At 45.3% G+C, this 13706-nt stretch overlaps 1 protein-coding gene across 1 annotated transcript; it reads left to right on the forward strand.

The window, feature by feature from the left end:
• Positions 1–1959: 1959 nt before the first annotated feature.
• FOS (Fos proto-oncogene, AP-1 transcription factor subunit) lies at positions 1960–4791 on the forward strand. Its single transcript, XM_069736249.1, has 4 exons — positions 1960–2360; positions 2933–3157; positions 3297–3404; positions 3497–4791. The coding sequence occupies exons 1-4, from the start codon at positions 2217–2219 to the stop codon at positions 4121–4123; spliced, it is 1104 nt and encodes a 367-aa protein (XP_069592350.1). The 5' UTR covers positions 1960–2216; the 3' UTR covers positions 4124–4791.
• The last annotated feature ends 8915 nt before the right edge of the window (positions 4792–13706 follow it).

A 13706-nucleotide genomic window follows, 5' to 3' on the forward strand; every position in this document is an offset into this window, starting at 1 on the left:
GTCCCAGCAGCTGCCACTGCTCCCACCAAGGACATGGCATCACTTAACCCTTCCCCTGCGGCCACCGGCAACAAATCCACATTATTCCTTGATTAAATCAGGTTCCAACCCAATAGAGGAGCAGACATTTCCTGCTGCCATTAGGGTCCGGGAGGGGGTGACATTGGCTGCCCTGCTACTCTGTAGTGGGGGGTGACAAGTGTAACATGGGGTAACGATGACGGAGAAATGCACAGGATAATAGTGAGCGCGACAGAGGGCAGTGTATGGTATGGAGCAGTCAGGGGGTGGGCTGCAGGATCCCCTCATACTGTACATGACTGCTCAGGACAGGGAGGTGTTTAATGAGGTTCTAATGACGGGGCACTAATTGGGTCATTAGGGTTTGTGGAAAGGATTCAGCATCAGGTCCCTCATTAATGCCCGAGCCACCTGTTACTTTGTAGCACAGATCTGTTGGGGCTGCAAAACCAAATAAAGTTGTTTATGTAGAAAAGTCTTTGTTTCATAGAAAAACTCAGAAAACAGAAAAGATTTTCTGATACAACAACGCCCTGCTCACGACACTGCACAGCACCTCTCCCCCTGTATATATACACTGCACAGCACCTCTCCCCCTGTATATATACACTGCACAGCACCTCTCCCCCTGTATATATACACTGCACAGCACCACTCCCCCTGTATATATACACTGCACAGCACCTTTCCTCCTGTATATATACACTGCACAGCACCTTTCCTCCTGTATATATACACTGCACAGTACCACTCCTCCTGTCCTGTATATATATACACTGCACAGTACCACTCCTCCTATCCTGTATATATACACTGCACAGCACCTTTCCTCCTGTATATATACACTGCACAGCACCTTTCCTCCTGTATATATACACTGCACAGTACCACTCCTCCTGTCCTGTATATATACACTGCAGAATTTACAATAACTGTCACTCATGTAAGAAGTGAAATCTGGCATTGTACTATACAATTCTCTGCCGTATCTGTGCATCATAAATCGGGGTATGTGTTAAAGGGGGGGGCCCACTGAGACTCTTTCGCCCGGGGCCCTTGAAAACCTGGAGCCGGCCCTGTATATATATAGTGTTATATATGGGGTATGTATATATATATATAGGGTGTTATATATGGGATATATATATATATATATAGTGCACGGTGGCGCAGTGGTTAGCACAGCAGCCTTGCAGCGCTGGAGTCCTGGGTTCGAACCCCACCAAGGACAACATCTGCAAAGAGTTTGTATGTTCTCTCCGTGTTTGCGTGGGTTTCCTCCGGGTTCTCCGGTTTCCTCCCACATTGCAAAAGACATACTGATAGGGAATTTAGATTGTGTGCCCCATCGGGGACAGCGATGATAATGTCTGCAACCTGTAAAGCGCTGTGGAATATGTTAGCGCTATATAAAAATAAAGATTATTATAAAGATTATTATTATATATGGGGTATGTATATATATATGGTGGTATATATATATATAGGGTGTTATATATGGGGTATATATATATATATATATATATATATATATATATATATAGGGGGGTATATATATAGGGTGTTATATATATATAGGGTGTTATATGGGTATATATATATATATAGTGTTATATATGGGGTATATATATATAGTGTTATATATGGGGTATATATATATATATAGTGTTATATATGGGGTATATATATATATAGTGTTATATATGCGTGTGTATATAGTTGCACGCTGTGCTGTGTCCATGGCGCTGCGCTCTTGTTTGTGTCTGTTTGTCCTGGCTCCTCCCACATTCACTGCTCCTCTCAGGGCTCTTCCCGGCAGCCCCGCCCTTAAAACAGGATGTTTTCCTTTTAAGGGTATCTGCGTCAGTGGATTCTCGATTTTGGACCAGTCCACTAAGGGGAATCCACGGGGGGATCTGATGCACTCTATTGACTCTCACAGTTAAAGGAAGGCAGAGAAAGTGAGTGCAGTGCGGACAGGCAGCTGGAGGGTGAGTGCTTGTAGCTTCCCGCTGGCGAGTGAGTGGCGGGTCACACGGTGCAGGAGATCAGCCCATGTGGGTGGTTTGATCCGGAGTGACGTCGCTCATTCATAGTGCCTGGCGCCGCTGGTATATAAGGCTGCCAGCAAGCGAGTAGCTGTAGTGACAGCTCAGGAGAGCAGACCGATAGGCGAGAGAGAACTAGCCGGAGCCATGTACCACGGAATCCACAGCAACCCCGACTACGAGGCGGCCTCGTCCCGCTGCAGCAGCGCCTCCCCGACTGGAGACAGCCTGACTTATTACCCGTCACCGGCCGCTTCTTTCTCCAGCCTCGGCTCTCCGCTAACCCCGACGGTAAGAGTCTCAGGACTGCAGGGTGTCCGCGCTGCGGGGGTCCCGGGCAGTGTGTGAGGGGTCCCGGGTGTCGCCCACCCTTGTGGCCGCGGTTCATTGATAAATCCTGGGTTCATTCAGGAGACTCCGGAGCGGCTCCTGCGTCACCCGTGACGTCACAGCTATTTATAGCCTGCGCCGGCTCCGGGAGCTGCGGGAACGGGGAACCGTGCTGGGGGATGTGCACGGGGAGCGGTGGTCGTGCAACTCCCTGCAGGAATAGGGGGATAGTAGTCCTGTAGCCCACTGCATGGTGGGGGATAGTAGTCCTGTAGCCCACTGCATGGGGGGGGGGGGGGGGGGGAATAGTAGCCCACTGCATGGTGAGGGGGATAGTAGTCCTGTAGCCCACTGCATGGGGGGGGGGAATAGTAGCCCACTGCATGGTGAGGGGGGATAGTAGCCCTGTAGCCCACTGCTCTCCTTACTCTTCAGGTGTGTGTGTGTGTGTGTGTAATAGTAGTTGGGGTGGGGGACAGGTGTAATGGGGGGAGTAGTGGTCCTTTATCTCACTACCCTTTCTTCCTCTGCAGGAGTTCAGTGCGGAGTCCAGCAGCGGTTTTGTCCCCACGGTCACTGCCATCTCCACCTCTCCAGACCTGCAGTGGTTGGTGCAGCCCACCCTCATCTCCTCTGTGGCCCCCTCACAGTCCAGGGCACATCCGTACGGGGCCTCTCCAGCATTCAGCCACACTGGAGTAATAAAAGGATCATCTGGACGAGGCCAGAGCCATGGAAGGAGGGGAAAGCTGGAGCAGGTAACTTCTAGTCTTTACACCTGTACACTTGTAGGGGCTGCGGGCACTGGTGGGGGGCTGCTGGCGGATGCTCTGGGGGCTGCGGGGCACTGGTGGGGGGGGAAACTTGTCAGCTGCTGACCTGTGTTTCATCTTGCAGCTTTCTCCAGAGGAGGAGGAGAAGAGAAAAGTGCGTCGGGAAAGGAACAAAATGGCAGCAGCTAAATGCCGTAACCGTCGCCGTGAGCTGACAGACACCCTCCAGGCTGTAAGTATCCCACCATATTTCTGTTTCTGCCTTGTGCTGTCACCGCTCAGTGCCGATCCCTGAGGTCTAATCAGCCCCTTCACGTTCTGCAGGAGACGGACGATCTGGAGGATCAGAAATCTGCGCTGCAGGCCGAGATCGCTAATCTACTGAAGGAGAAGGAAAAGCTGGAGTTCATCTTGGCGGCACATAAACCAGCCTGCAAGATTCCACATGACCTGGAGGGGGCATTCCAGGACCTGACCTCCTCCCTGGACCTGGGCCTCCTCTCTGACGTCACCTGCACTTCCAGCTCTGAAGCTACGGCTGAGCCCCTCTTTCCAGTAGACATTTCACAGTCTTCCATTCCAGAGAAGGAGACCACCCAGCTGCAGGTCCCGCTAGACCTAAAATCTGAGCCCTTAGATGAATTCCTCTTCAGCTCCCCTGTTGCTGGAGTAACTGACGCTGCCCGCTCTGTGCCGGATGTGGACCTGTCCAGCACCCTGTACACTGCTGACTGGGAGCCTCTGTACAGCACACTGTCTGCGGAGATGGAGCCGCTGTGCACTCCGGTTGTTACCTGCACTCCGACGTGCACCACCTACACCACCTCGTTTGTCTTCACCTACCCGGAGTCTGGCGCTTTCCCTAACTGCGGCACGGCCCATCGCAGAGGAAGCAGCAGCAACGAGCAGTCCTCAGACTCTCTGAACTCACCCACTTTACTTGCATTGTAGCCCCTGTCCTGGACTCTACGCCTGGCATGGTGGAGGGCAGCGATCTAGGGCTGTGCCCACAGGCAATAACAGGAGTGGGTCTGCCTCCCCGTGTGGTGACACTTGCTGCTATACCTGTGCATGTCTTGTCCTCTCATCTCCTGCAGCCTGGGGCTGTCGCATTGGATGGCTGCGCACATGGTCAGCGCTAGAGTATGTGCTGGCCGCCACAGACTGCCGATCTCTACTCACTGCTTCCTACTGCCACCGAAGCCCGATGCCTCTTCCTGACATGGTACCACCGTGTCCTCCTGTTATGTAGCATGATGTGTTCTCACTGCTGTGCCAGTGATGTGTTAATGTCTTGACTTAGAACTGCTGAGCTGCTGGTTCAGTGTCTTGTGATGGTGCTGGCTGGCTACAAGCTGCCCTTATTATATGGATCCTAGCGGATGATGTATACCCCTGAAGCCGGACACATGGTGAACGTGCCGTACCTTCCGTTGACTGTAATTCCGTCTCACTGTCTTTCCAAGTTTTCCATGAAAACATCTTATTTTCTGTAGACTCCTAGTTAATTTATTTTTGAGAATATTTATATTTTTCTTTTCTACTCCTGCGGACAGAGGATTTGTCTCCTCAAGCATTCGTTTGCTTTTTGTCCAGAACATTAAATTGCATTTGCTGAATCTTTTCTTTGTGTGATTATTTACCCTGACAGATCTGGTTGCAGTATGTGTACTCTTTATATTAACACTTTCCTCTAATAGCACACTCAATATATAACATATATACTCTCTTTAAAGAAGCACACTAACACTACCTACAGCTAAAACCAGAAGTTTCCATCCACTATAAAACACATCTGCATGCTTTTCCTCAATATCTGACATAAAATCAGAATAAACCTTTCCCATATTAGGTCAATTAGGATTACCATAATTATTTGCCAAATGCCAGAATGAGAGAGAATGTATTAAAGTATTTTTATTACTGCAAAGTCAAAATTTTTCATCCGATTCATTAGTATTTGATATCTTTGCCCTTAAACTGAATGACTTGGGTCAAATTAGGTTCTGTAGAAGGACGTAGATCTGGGTATTTATTATGATGGAATATAGGCTGAACTGGATGGACAAATGTCTTTTTTCGGCCTTACTAACTATGTTACTAAACGTTTGGGATCTCTTTCCACGAGCTTCCCACAATAGTTGGTCAGAATTTGGGCCCATTCATCCTGATAAAACTGGTGTAACTCGTCCAGGTTTGTAGGTCGCCTTGCTCACACTGGCCTTTTCAGCTTTGGCCATCAATTTTCATTAGGATTGAGACCAGGGCTTTGTGATGGCCACTCCAAAACAATGACTTTGTTACCATTTTGGCAGTATGCTTCGGGTCATTGTCCATTTGGAAGACCCATTTCCGCACAAGCTTTAACTTCCTGCTTGATGTCTTGAGATGTTTCAGTATTGCCACATTATCATCTTTTCTTATGATGCCATCTGCTTTGTGAAGTGCACCAGTCCCTCCTGCAGCAAAACAACCCCAGAACATGATGCTGCCTCCATCATTTTTCACAGTTTGGATGGTGTTCTTAGGCTCCCAAGCTTCTCCCTTTTTACTTCAAATCTAAAAATGGTCATTATGCCCAAAGAGTTCAATTTTAGTTTCATCAGACCACAGGAAATGCCTCCAAAATGAAGGTCTTTGTACCTGTGTGCATTTGCAAACATTAATCTGTTATGTTTCTTTTGGAGTAATGGCTTCTTCCTGATTGTGGCCTTTCAGGCCGTGTTGATACAGTACTCATTTCACTGTGGATATTGACACAATCTTACCAGCTTCCACCATCTTCACAGTGTCTTTTGTCCTTGGGTTGATATGCACATGTCGGACCAAAGCATGTTACTTTATGGGACACAGAACACGTCTCCTTCATGAGCGGTATTATGGCTTGAGATTCCCATCTTGTTTGTAGTTGCGTATAATTGTTTGTACAGATGAACGAGGCCCCTTCAGGTATCTTGACATAGTACCCAAGGATGAGCCAGACTTGTGCAAAGTCCACAATTCTCTTCCTGATATCTTGGCTGATGTCTTTACACTTTCCCATAATGCTACACAAAGAAGCAGTGTGTTTCAGGTGTGCATTAAAATACATCCACAGGTGTGTCTCTATTTAACTCGGATATTGCCAAAAAACTTCAAAACAAATGACATCATTATTCAGGCAGTCCAGAACTGTTAAAAGGGATAGTAATCTTAGTGTATGGAAACTTTTGACTTTGCAGTAAGTAATAAACATGCCTTAAAACATTCTCTTAATTATTCTGGCATTTGGCAAATATTAATTATGGTAATCCTAATTGACCTAAGGCTGCTGTCACACTAGCAGTATTTGGTCAGTATTTTACATCAGTATTTGTAAGCCAAAACCAGGAGTGGGTGATAAATGCATATGTGGTGGATGTGTTTCTATTATACTTTTCCTCTAATTGTTCCACTCCTGGTTTTGGCTTACAAATACTGATGTAAAATACTGACCAAATACTGCTAGTGTGACTGCAGCCTAAGACAGGAAAGGTTTATTCTGATTTCATGTCAGATAATGAGAAAAACCTGCAGATGTCTTTTTATATAGTGGATGGAAACCGCTGATTTCAACTGCATACATTATCTATCATACAGATGCACTATGTGACTCACTATAAGGGTTCCTTCTCACTTGCGAGAAATACGTTCGAATCTCGCAGATTAAAACCCTGCTCTGGCGCCAGCACTCCAGGGCTCTGCTCTGGTGTGCCGGCACCAGAGGAGGGTTTTAACCTTTGAGACTCTGACATATTTCTCCCAAGTGAGAAGGAACCCTTTGACTATCGCTCGTGCGCACATACTATCATGTTCACAATCTATATATACGTGTGTGTATATATATATATATATATATATATATATATATGTATATAAAAAGATGAGGGCACTCACCGGTCTTCATGAAATGCAAAACTTTTATTAACAATACATCCAGATAAAATTCATGGCCGGGAACGACGGAGCCGAAGCTCTGGTGAGCAGGGGAGAACGAGGACGACGGCCGTTAAGCGCTGTGCTTGCGCTTCTACAGGTCAGTTAGTGAAAGGGCAAGACAGCAGAAATATAGTTCCGGCCATGACACCTCCCTCCACCACCAAATCCCTCCCACAACTAAAATACACTCTATAAAAAGCACAATATAAAACAATGTGACGCAATAAGCGTTCCTAGACTACACGATTTTAAGCTGATACAAGGAAACAAATAATGAATCAAATACTAAATGATGAATTCATACGAACAATACAAATATAAATGTATACAAAAGCACTATAAATAATTTATTCCACAGTCAGCAACTTACTACCTAAATTAACCCTTTAATTAGAGAAAAATCGAAAGATCTATCCTGTCATTAAAGCCCAATGGCCCCATCGCGTTACTGCGCATGATCCATCTTGCCTCGGCTCTAAGGAGCAAATTATCCAAATCGCCTCCTCTCGCCGGCAAAGTGACCTTTTCAATCCCCACAAAGGTAAGACAACCTGAACTCCCCCCGTGTTTTTCTCTTACATGAGTGATCAAGCGCGGCACCCCTTTTCCTACTCCTATCGATCTGCAATGTTCCCGGAAACGGATGAATAGCGGCCATATAGTCTTCCTTATGTAGTAAAACCTACATGGACAGAAGACCACGTAAACTACGTGGTCTGTCCTGCAGGTAATAACATTTCTTACTACATGTCTTAGTGCCCCCATCCTGAGCACCCGGTCCGTTGCGTGCTGATTGCAGAAAGTGCAGTGTCCGCACTTAAAATTACCGCGCGGTACTGCGGAGTTCAGCCAATTCTGATTAGGTTTGGTTAACCGGTTTCTTACCAGTCTATCCCTTAACCTAATACTTCTTTTATTAGCTATCAAGGGACCTCTGGCTACTACGCTCGCCAGATCCTTGTCCTGTCCCAAGATATGCCAATTTCTCTTTATGGCCAACCTAATCTGACGATCCATGCTACTGTATGCAAAGCAAAAATTAAATCTCTTTCCTACCTCTGCTCGCTGTACCGGTAATTCAGTTCTACTCACCATTCTTCTTTCTCTAGCTACCTTTTCCCTTGCTGATAGTGGCAGGTTCTCTGGGTAACCCCTCTTTCTGAACGTCTGCAACATCTCATCTGATTGACGTTCGAAACCCTCATCGGTGTTGTTTACTCGACTCACCTTTAAGAACTGACTACGCGGCAGCGACCGCTTTGTGTGCATGGGGTGGAAACTCTCGTACCGCATCATCGTGTTAGCTGCCACAGGTTTGCAGTATAAAGATGTGCAGATTTTACCTTTCTTAATTTCTACTAACACATCTAAAAATTCTAACCGCTGTCCTCCAAAAACTGACGTAAAGGACATATTCATGTTATTGCTGCTGTTTAAATGCAATACAAAGTCACTGAAGGCTTCCTCTGTGCTGTCCCAGACCACTACTACATCGTCAATATACCTTTGATAGAATTTGATATGCTGTAAAAAAGTGTTACTACTCGCATAGATATATTTCTCCTCAAAGAGGCCGAAAAATAAATTAGCGAAAGTACAAGCTACCGGAGTCCCCATAGCAGTCCCCACCTGTTGCACATACCAATCCTCCAAAAACATAAATGCATTATGTGTCAAAATGAAGTCTAATCCTTCACAAATAAAGTCAATAAAATCACGACTTCTATCTGTAGTGCACAAAATCTGCTCGATGGCCTCCACACCAATCTTCTGCGGGATCCGCGTATAAAGGCTTTCAACATCTATTGAGGCTAAAGAATAGCCTTCATGCCATTCAAAATTCTGAACACTAGTAAGAAAAGAATTTGTGTCTTTTAGATAAGCCGGAATATCTTTCAGCATAGGGCGCAGTAACCAATCAATGTACTGGGATAGGGGCTCAATGAGCGACCCTATCCCAGACACGATCGGCCGCCCTGGAGGACAATGAACAGACTTGTGCACCTTCGGAATATGATACCAGTGGGGTGTGGTGGGGAACTCCGGTAGCAATCTCTCTGCTTTTTTCTGGGTAATTACGCCCAACTCTGTATACCTTCTTAACAAGGACCTCAAATCACCTTTATATTTCTGCAATGGATTGTTTGGTAACAATTTATATACCGTACTATCAGACAATTGTCTTTCTGCTTCAGCGATGTAGTAGGATCTGGGAAGCAGCACCGTTTTACCCCCCTTATCGGCGGCCCGTACCACCGTATCATCCCATGTCCGTATCTCTCGTAGGGCCATGGTTTCCCCTCTAGTTAAATTGTTGGGGGGTTTCGGATAAATGAGCGCCTCCACATCTTTAACAACTTGCGCTTCAAATAAATCTACCAAATTGCCGGGGGAAATCATAGGCATAAATCTCGATGGGACTCCTCCTGTAAAGGGGGCCGCTCTCTCCCCATCTAATTGACTCTGACCGCCAAAAACTTCATTCATATATATATATATATATATATATATATATATATATATATTATAAAGCTGAATGTGTGTGTATGTCCGGGATTGGCATCCGCACCGTCGCAGCTACAGCCACAAAATTTTGCACAGTCACACATCTGTCATAGGCTAAGTTGTGAGGCAAAATTTTAACCCCGCATGGTCCAATTCACCAAACAATTTTGCCCCTATCTACATAATGGGGAAAAAAGTGAGAGGAAAAGTGTTGGAGGCGTCGCAGCTACAGCCACAAAATTTTGCACAGTCACACGTCTGGACCCTGAGAGCATCATAGGCTATGTTGTGAGGTGAAATTTTAACCCCGCGCTTTCCAATTCACGATCTACATAATGGGGAAAAGTGAAAGGAAAAGTGTTGGAGGCAAATTGACAGCTGCCAGATGTGAACAAGGGGGGCTTAAAGAATGAGAGCGATGGCGCCAAAGAGTATATACCATACAGTTGCTAAGGTGGGGCCCCGACATGGGATACTCACCACACATGGGGATATGAACACACAGACAAAATGCGCCATACACTACCACACAAGTCGAAACACAAGAGTCGCAACTCAAAAGTCCCATGCGCAAAATTCGCCACATGCAAAACTAGGCTCATGCAAAACTCACCACACGTGCAAAACTCACCTCATGGAAAACTCGCCACACGCAAAACTTGCACACTTGGAAAAATTGCTACATGCACAAAAGTTGCAACACATGCAAAAGTTGCCTCACACAAAACTTGCACCTACTCAAAACGCACAACACCTAAAACTCGCCAGGTGCAAGACTCGCCATGCGCAAAACTTGCTGCACACAACTTACTACACTAACCTGTCACATGCAACTCGACACACAAAAAGTTGCTACACGCATGTCGCCAGACAAAACTCATCTCACACAAGTCGCTACATGCATTTTGCCACACGCAACTCAACACACACAACTTGACACATGAAACTCACCCTAAAACATCTCCTCCTGCATATAGTATATACCTGTGTGTCATCTCCCCTGTATATAGTATGTACCTGTATGTCATCTCCTCCTGTATATAGTATATACCTGTATGTCATCTCCTCCTGTATATAGTATGTACCTGTGTCATCTGCTCCTGTGTATAGTATATACCTGTATGTCATCTCCTCCTGTATATAGTATATATGTGTGTGTCATCTCCTGTATACAGTATATACCTGTATGTTATCTCCACCTGTATATGGTATATACCTGTATGTCATCTCCTGTATATACCTGTGTGTCATCTCCTCCTGTATATAATTTATACCTGTATGTCATCTCCTCCTGTATGTAGTATGTACCTGTATGTCATCTCCTCCTCTATATAGTATATACCTGTGTGTCATCTCTCCTGTATATAGTATATATCTGTGTCATCTCCTCCTGTATATAGTATATGCCTGTATGTCATCTCCTCCTGTGTTAGACCTCGTTCACACGTTATTTGCTCAGTATTTTTACCTCAGTATTTGTAAGCTAAATTGGCAGCCTGATAAATCCCCAGCCCTCCTCCTGGCAGTATATATTAGCTCACACATACACATAATAGACAGGTCATGTGACTGACAGCTGCCATATTTCCTATATAGTACATTTGTTGCTCTTGTAGTTTGTCTGCTTATTTATCAGATTTCTATTTTTGAAGGATAATACCAGACTTGTGTGTTTTAGGGTGAGTTTCATGTGTCAAGTTGTGTGTGTTGAGTTGCGTGTGGCAACATGCATGTAGCGACTTTTGTGAGATGAGTTTTGTGTGGCAACATGCACGTAGCAACTTTTTGTGTGTCGAGTTGCATGTGACAGGTTAGTGTTGCAAGTTGTGTGCAGCAAGTTTTGCGCATGGCGAGTTTTGCGCGTGGCGAGTTTTATGTGTGGTGCCTTTTGAGTATGTGCATGTTTTGTGTGAGGCAAGTTTTGCATGTACTACCATAGGAGGAAAAAAAAGGAGGAATAAACCTCCACTATTCTAGAAAAAACACCACAGAAAAACAGGCAAAGGTGCTTACCTGTCTAGGCCCCAAATCAAATGCACTCTCATGGTGCAGTGGGCCCAAGTAAAGATGGCGACAGATAAGCACCTTTGCCTGTTTTTCTGTGGTGTTTTTTTTTCTAGAATAGTGGAGGTTTTTTCCTCCTTTTTTTTCCTCCTATGGTAGTTTTTGCTGTTAGACTAGGACTGGCAAGCGTGAGGACCCTTGACGTGGCTTGCCAGCTTATGTATTGTGGCCATAATATTAACTAATACCTTACATATTTTGATATGTTCTTGTGCACTTTTTTTACTTTTACGTTTTGAGGTGCAGTTGGGCTCTGATGGCTTTGTAAGTTGTGGCCTCTGTTCACACGGGACGCATTACAGTTAGCGCTGGTCAGCCCGCCACACGGCGTTACTAATAGGCTAGGATCCAGTTGCTGTGCATACTCTGTGTGAACACTGCTGCAGATTATTTATTTGCACTGGTGTGCCAAGCAGCCATTCCCTGATTGTAGGCTGGCTGTCTTATCTGGTATTATCACACCTGTGTAGTCGCCATCTTTACTTGGGCCCACTGCACCATGAGAGTGCATTTGATTTGAGGCCTAGACAGGTAAGCACCTTTGCCTGTTTTTCTGTGAAATTTTGCATGTGTTGCAACTTTTGTACATGTGGCAATTTTTCCGCGTGTGCAAGTTTTGCGTGTGGCGAGTTTTCCATGAGGTGAGTTTAGGACTTGTGGCGAGCTTTGCGTGAGCCTAGTTTTTGCATGTGTCGAGTTTTGCGCGTGGTGAGTTTTGAGCGGCGACTTTTGTGTTTAGACTTTTATGTGGCGAGGTTGGTGTATGTGTTGTGAAATGTGTGCTGAGAGTAATATGTGTTCAAGCACGTGGTAGTCTGTGGCGCATTTTGTGTGTGTGTTCATATCCCCATGTGTGGTGAGTATTCCATGTCGGGGCCCCACCTTAGCAACTGTACGGTATATACTCTTTGGCGCCATCGCTCTCATTCTTTAAGTCCCCCTTGTTCATATCTGGCAGCTGTCAATTTGCCTCCAACACTTTTCCTTTCACTTTTCCCCATTATGTAGATAGGGGCAAAATTGTTTGGTGAATTGGAAAGCGCGGGGTTAAAATTTCACCTCACAACACAGCCTATGATGCTCTCAGGGTCCAGACGTGTGACTGTGCAAAATTTTGTGGCTGTAGCTGCGACGCCTCCAACACTTTTCCTCTCACTTTTTTCCCCATTATGTAGATAGGGGCAAAATTGTTTGGTGAATTGGAAAGCGCGGGGTTAAAATTTCGCCTCACAATATAGCCTATGACGCTCTCGGGGTCCAGACGTGTGACTGTGCAAAATTTTGTGGCTGTAGCTGCGACGGTGCAGATGCCAATCCCGGACATACATACACACACACACACATTCAGCTTTATATATTAGACTAGCTGAAGAGCCCGGCATTGCCTGGGCATAGTAAATATCTGTGGTTAGTTATAGCACCTCACTTCTCTTATTTTCCCATCACGCCTCTCATTTTCCCAATCACATCTTTCATTTTCCCCCTTACATCTCTAATTTTCTCCCTCACACCTCTCATTTTCTCCCTCACTCCTCTCATTCCCCCCTAACACTTGTCATTTCGACCTCACATCTGTCATTTTCCGATCACTCCACTATTTTCCCTCACTCCTCTCATTTTGCACGCACACCTTTTCATTTTCACCTCACACCTCTCATTTTCACCTCAGTATATACATGTTTGTCATCTCCCTTATATATAGTATACACCTGTATGTCATCTCCTGTATATAGTATATACCTGTATGTCATCTCCCCTGTATATAGTATATACCTGCTGTGTGTTATCTCCCCTGTATATAGTATATACCTGTATGTCATCTCCTCCTATATATAGTATATACCTGTATGTCATCTCCTTCTATATATAGTATATACCTGTATGTCATCTCCTCCTATATATAGTATATACCTGTATGTCATCTCCTCCTGTATATAGTATATACGTGTGTGTCATCTCCCCTGTATATAGTATATATCTGTGTGTAATCTCCTCCTGTATATAGTAT

Source organism: Ranitomeya imitator, chromosome 1 (assembly GCF_032444005.1).
Source record: "Ranitomeya imitator isolate aRanImi1 chromosome 1, aRanImi1.pri, whole genome shotgun sequence".
NCBI classification, from domain to species: domain Eukaryota; kingdom Metazoa; phylum Chordata; class Amphibia; order Anura; family Dendrobatidae; genus Ranitomeya; species Ranitomeya imitator.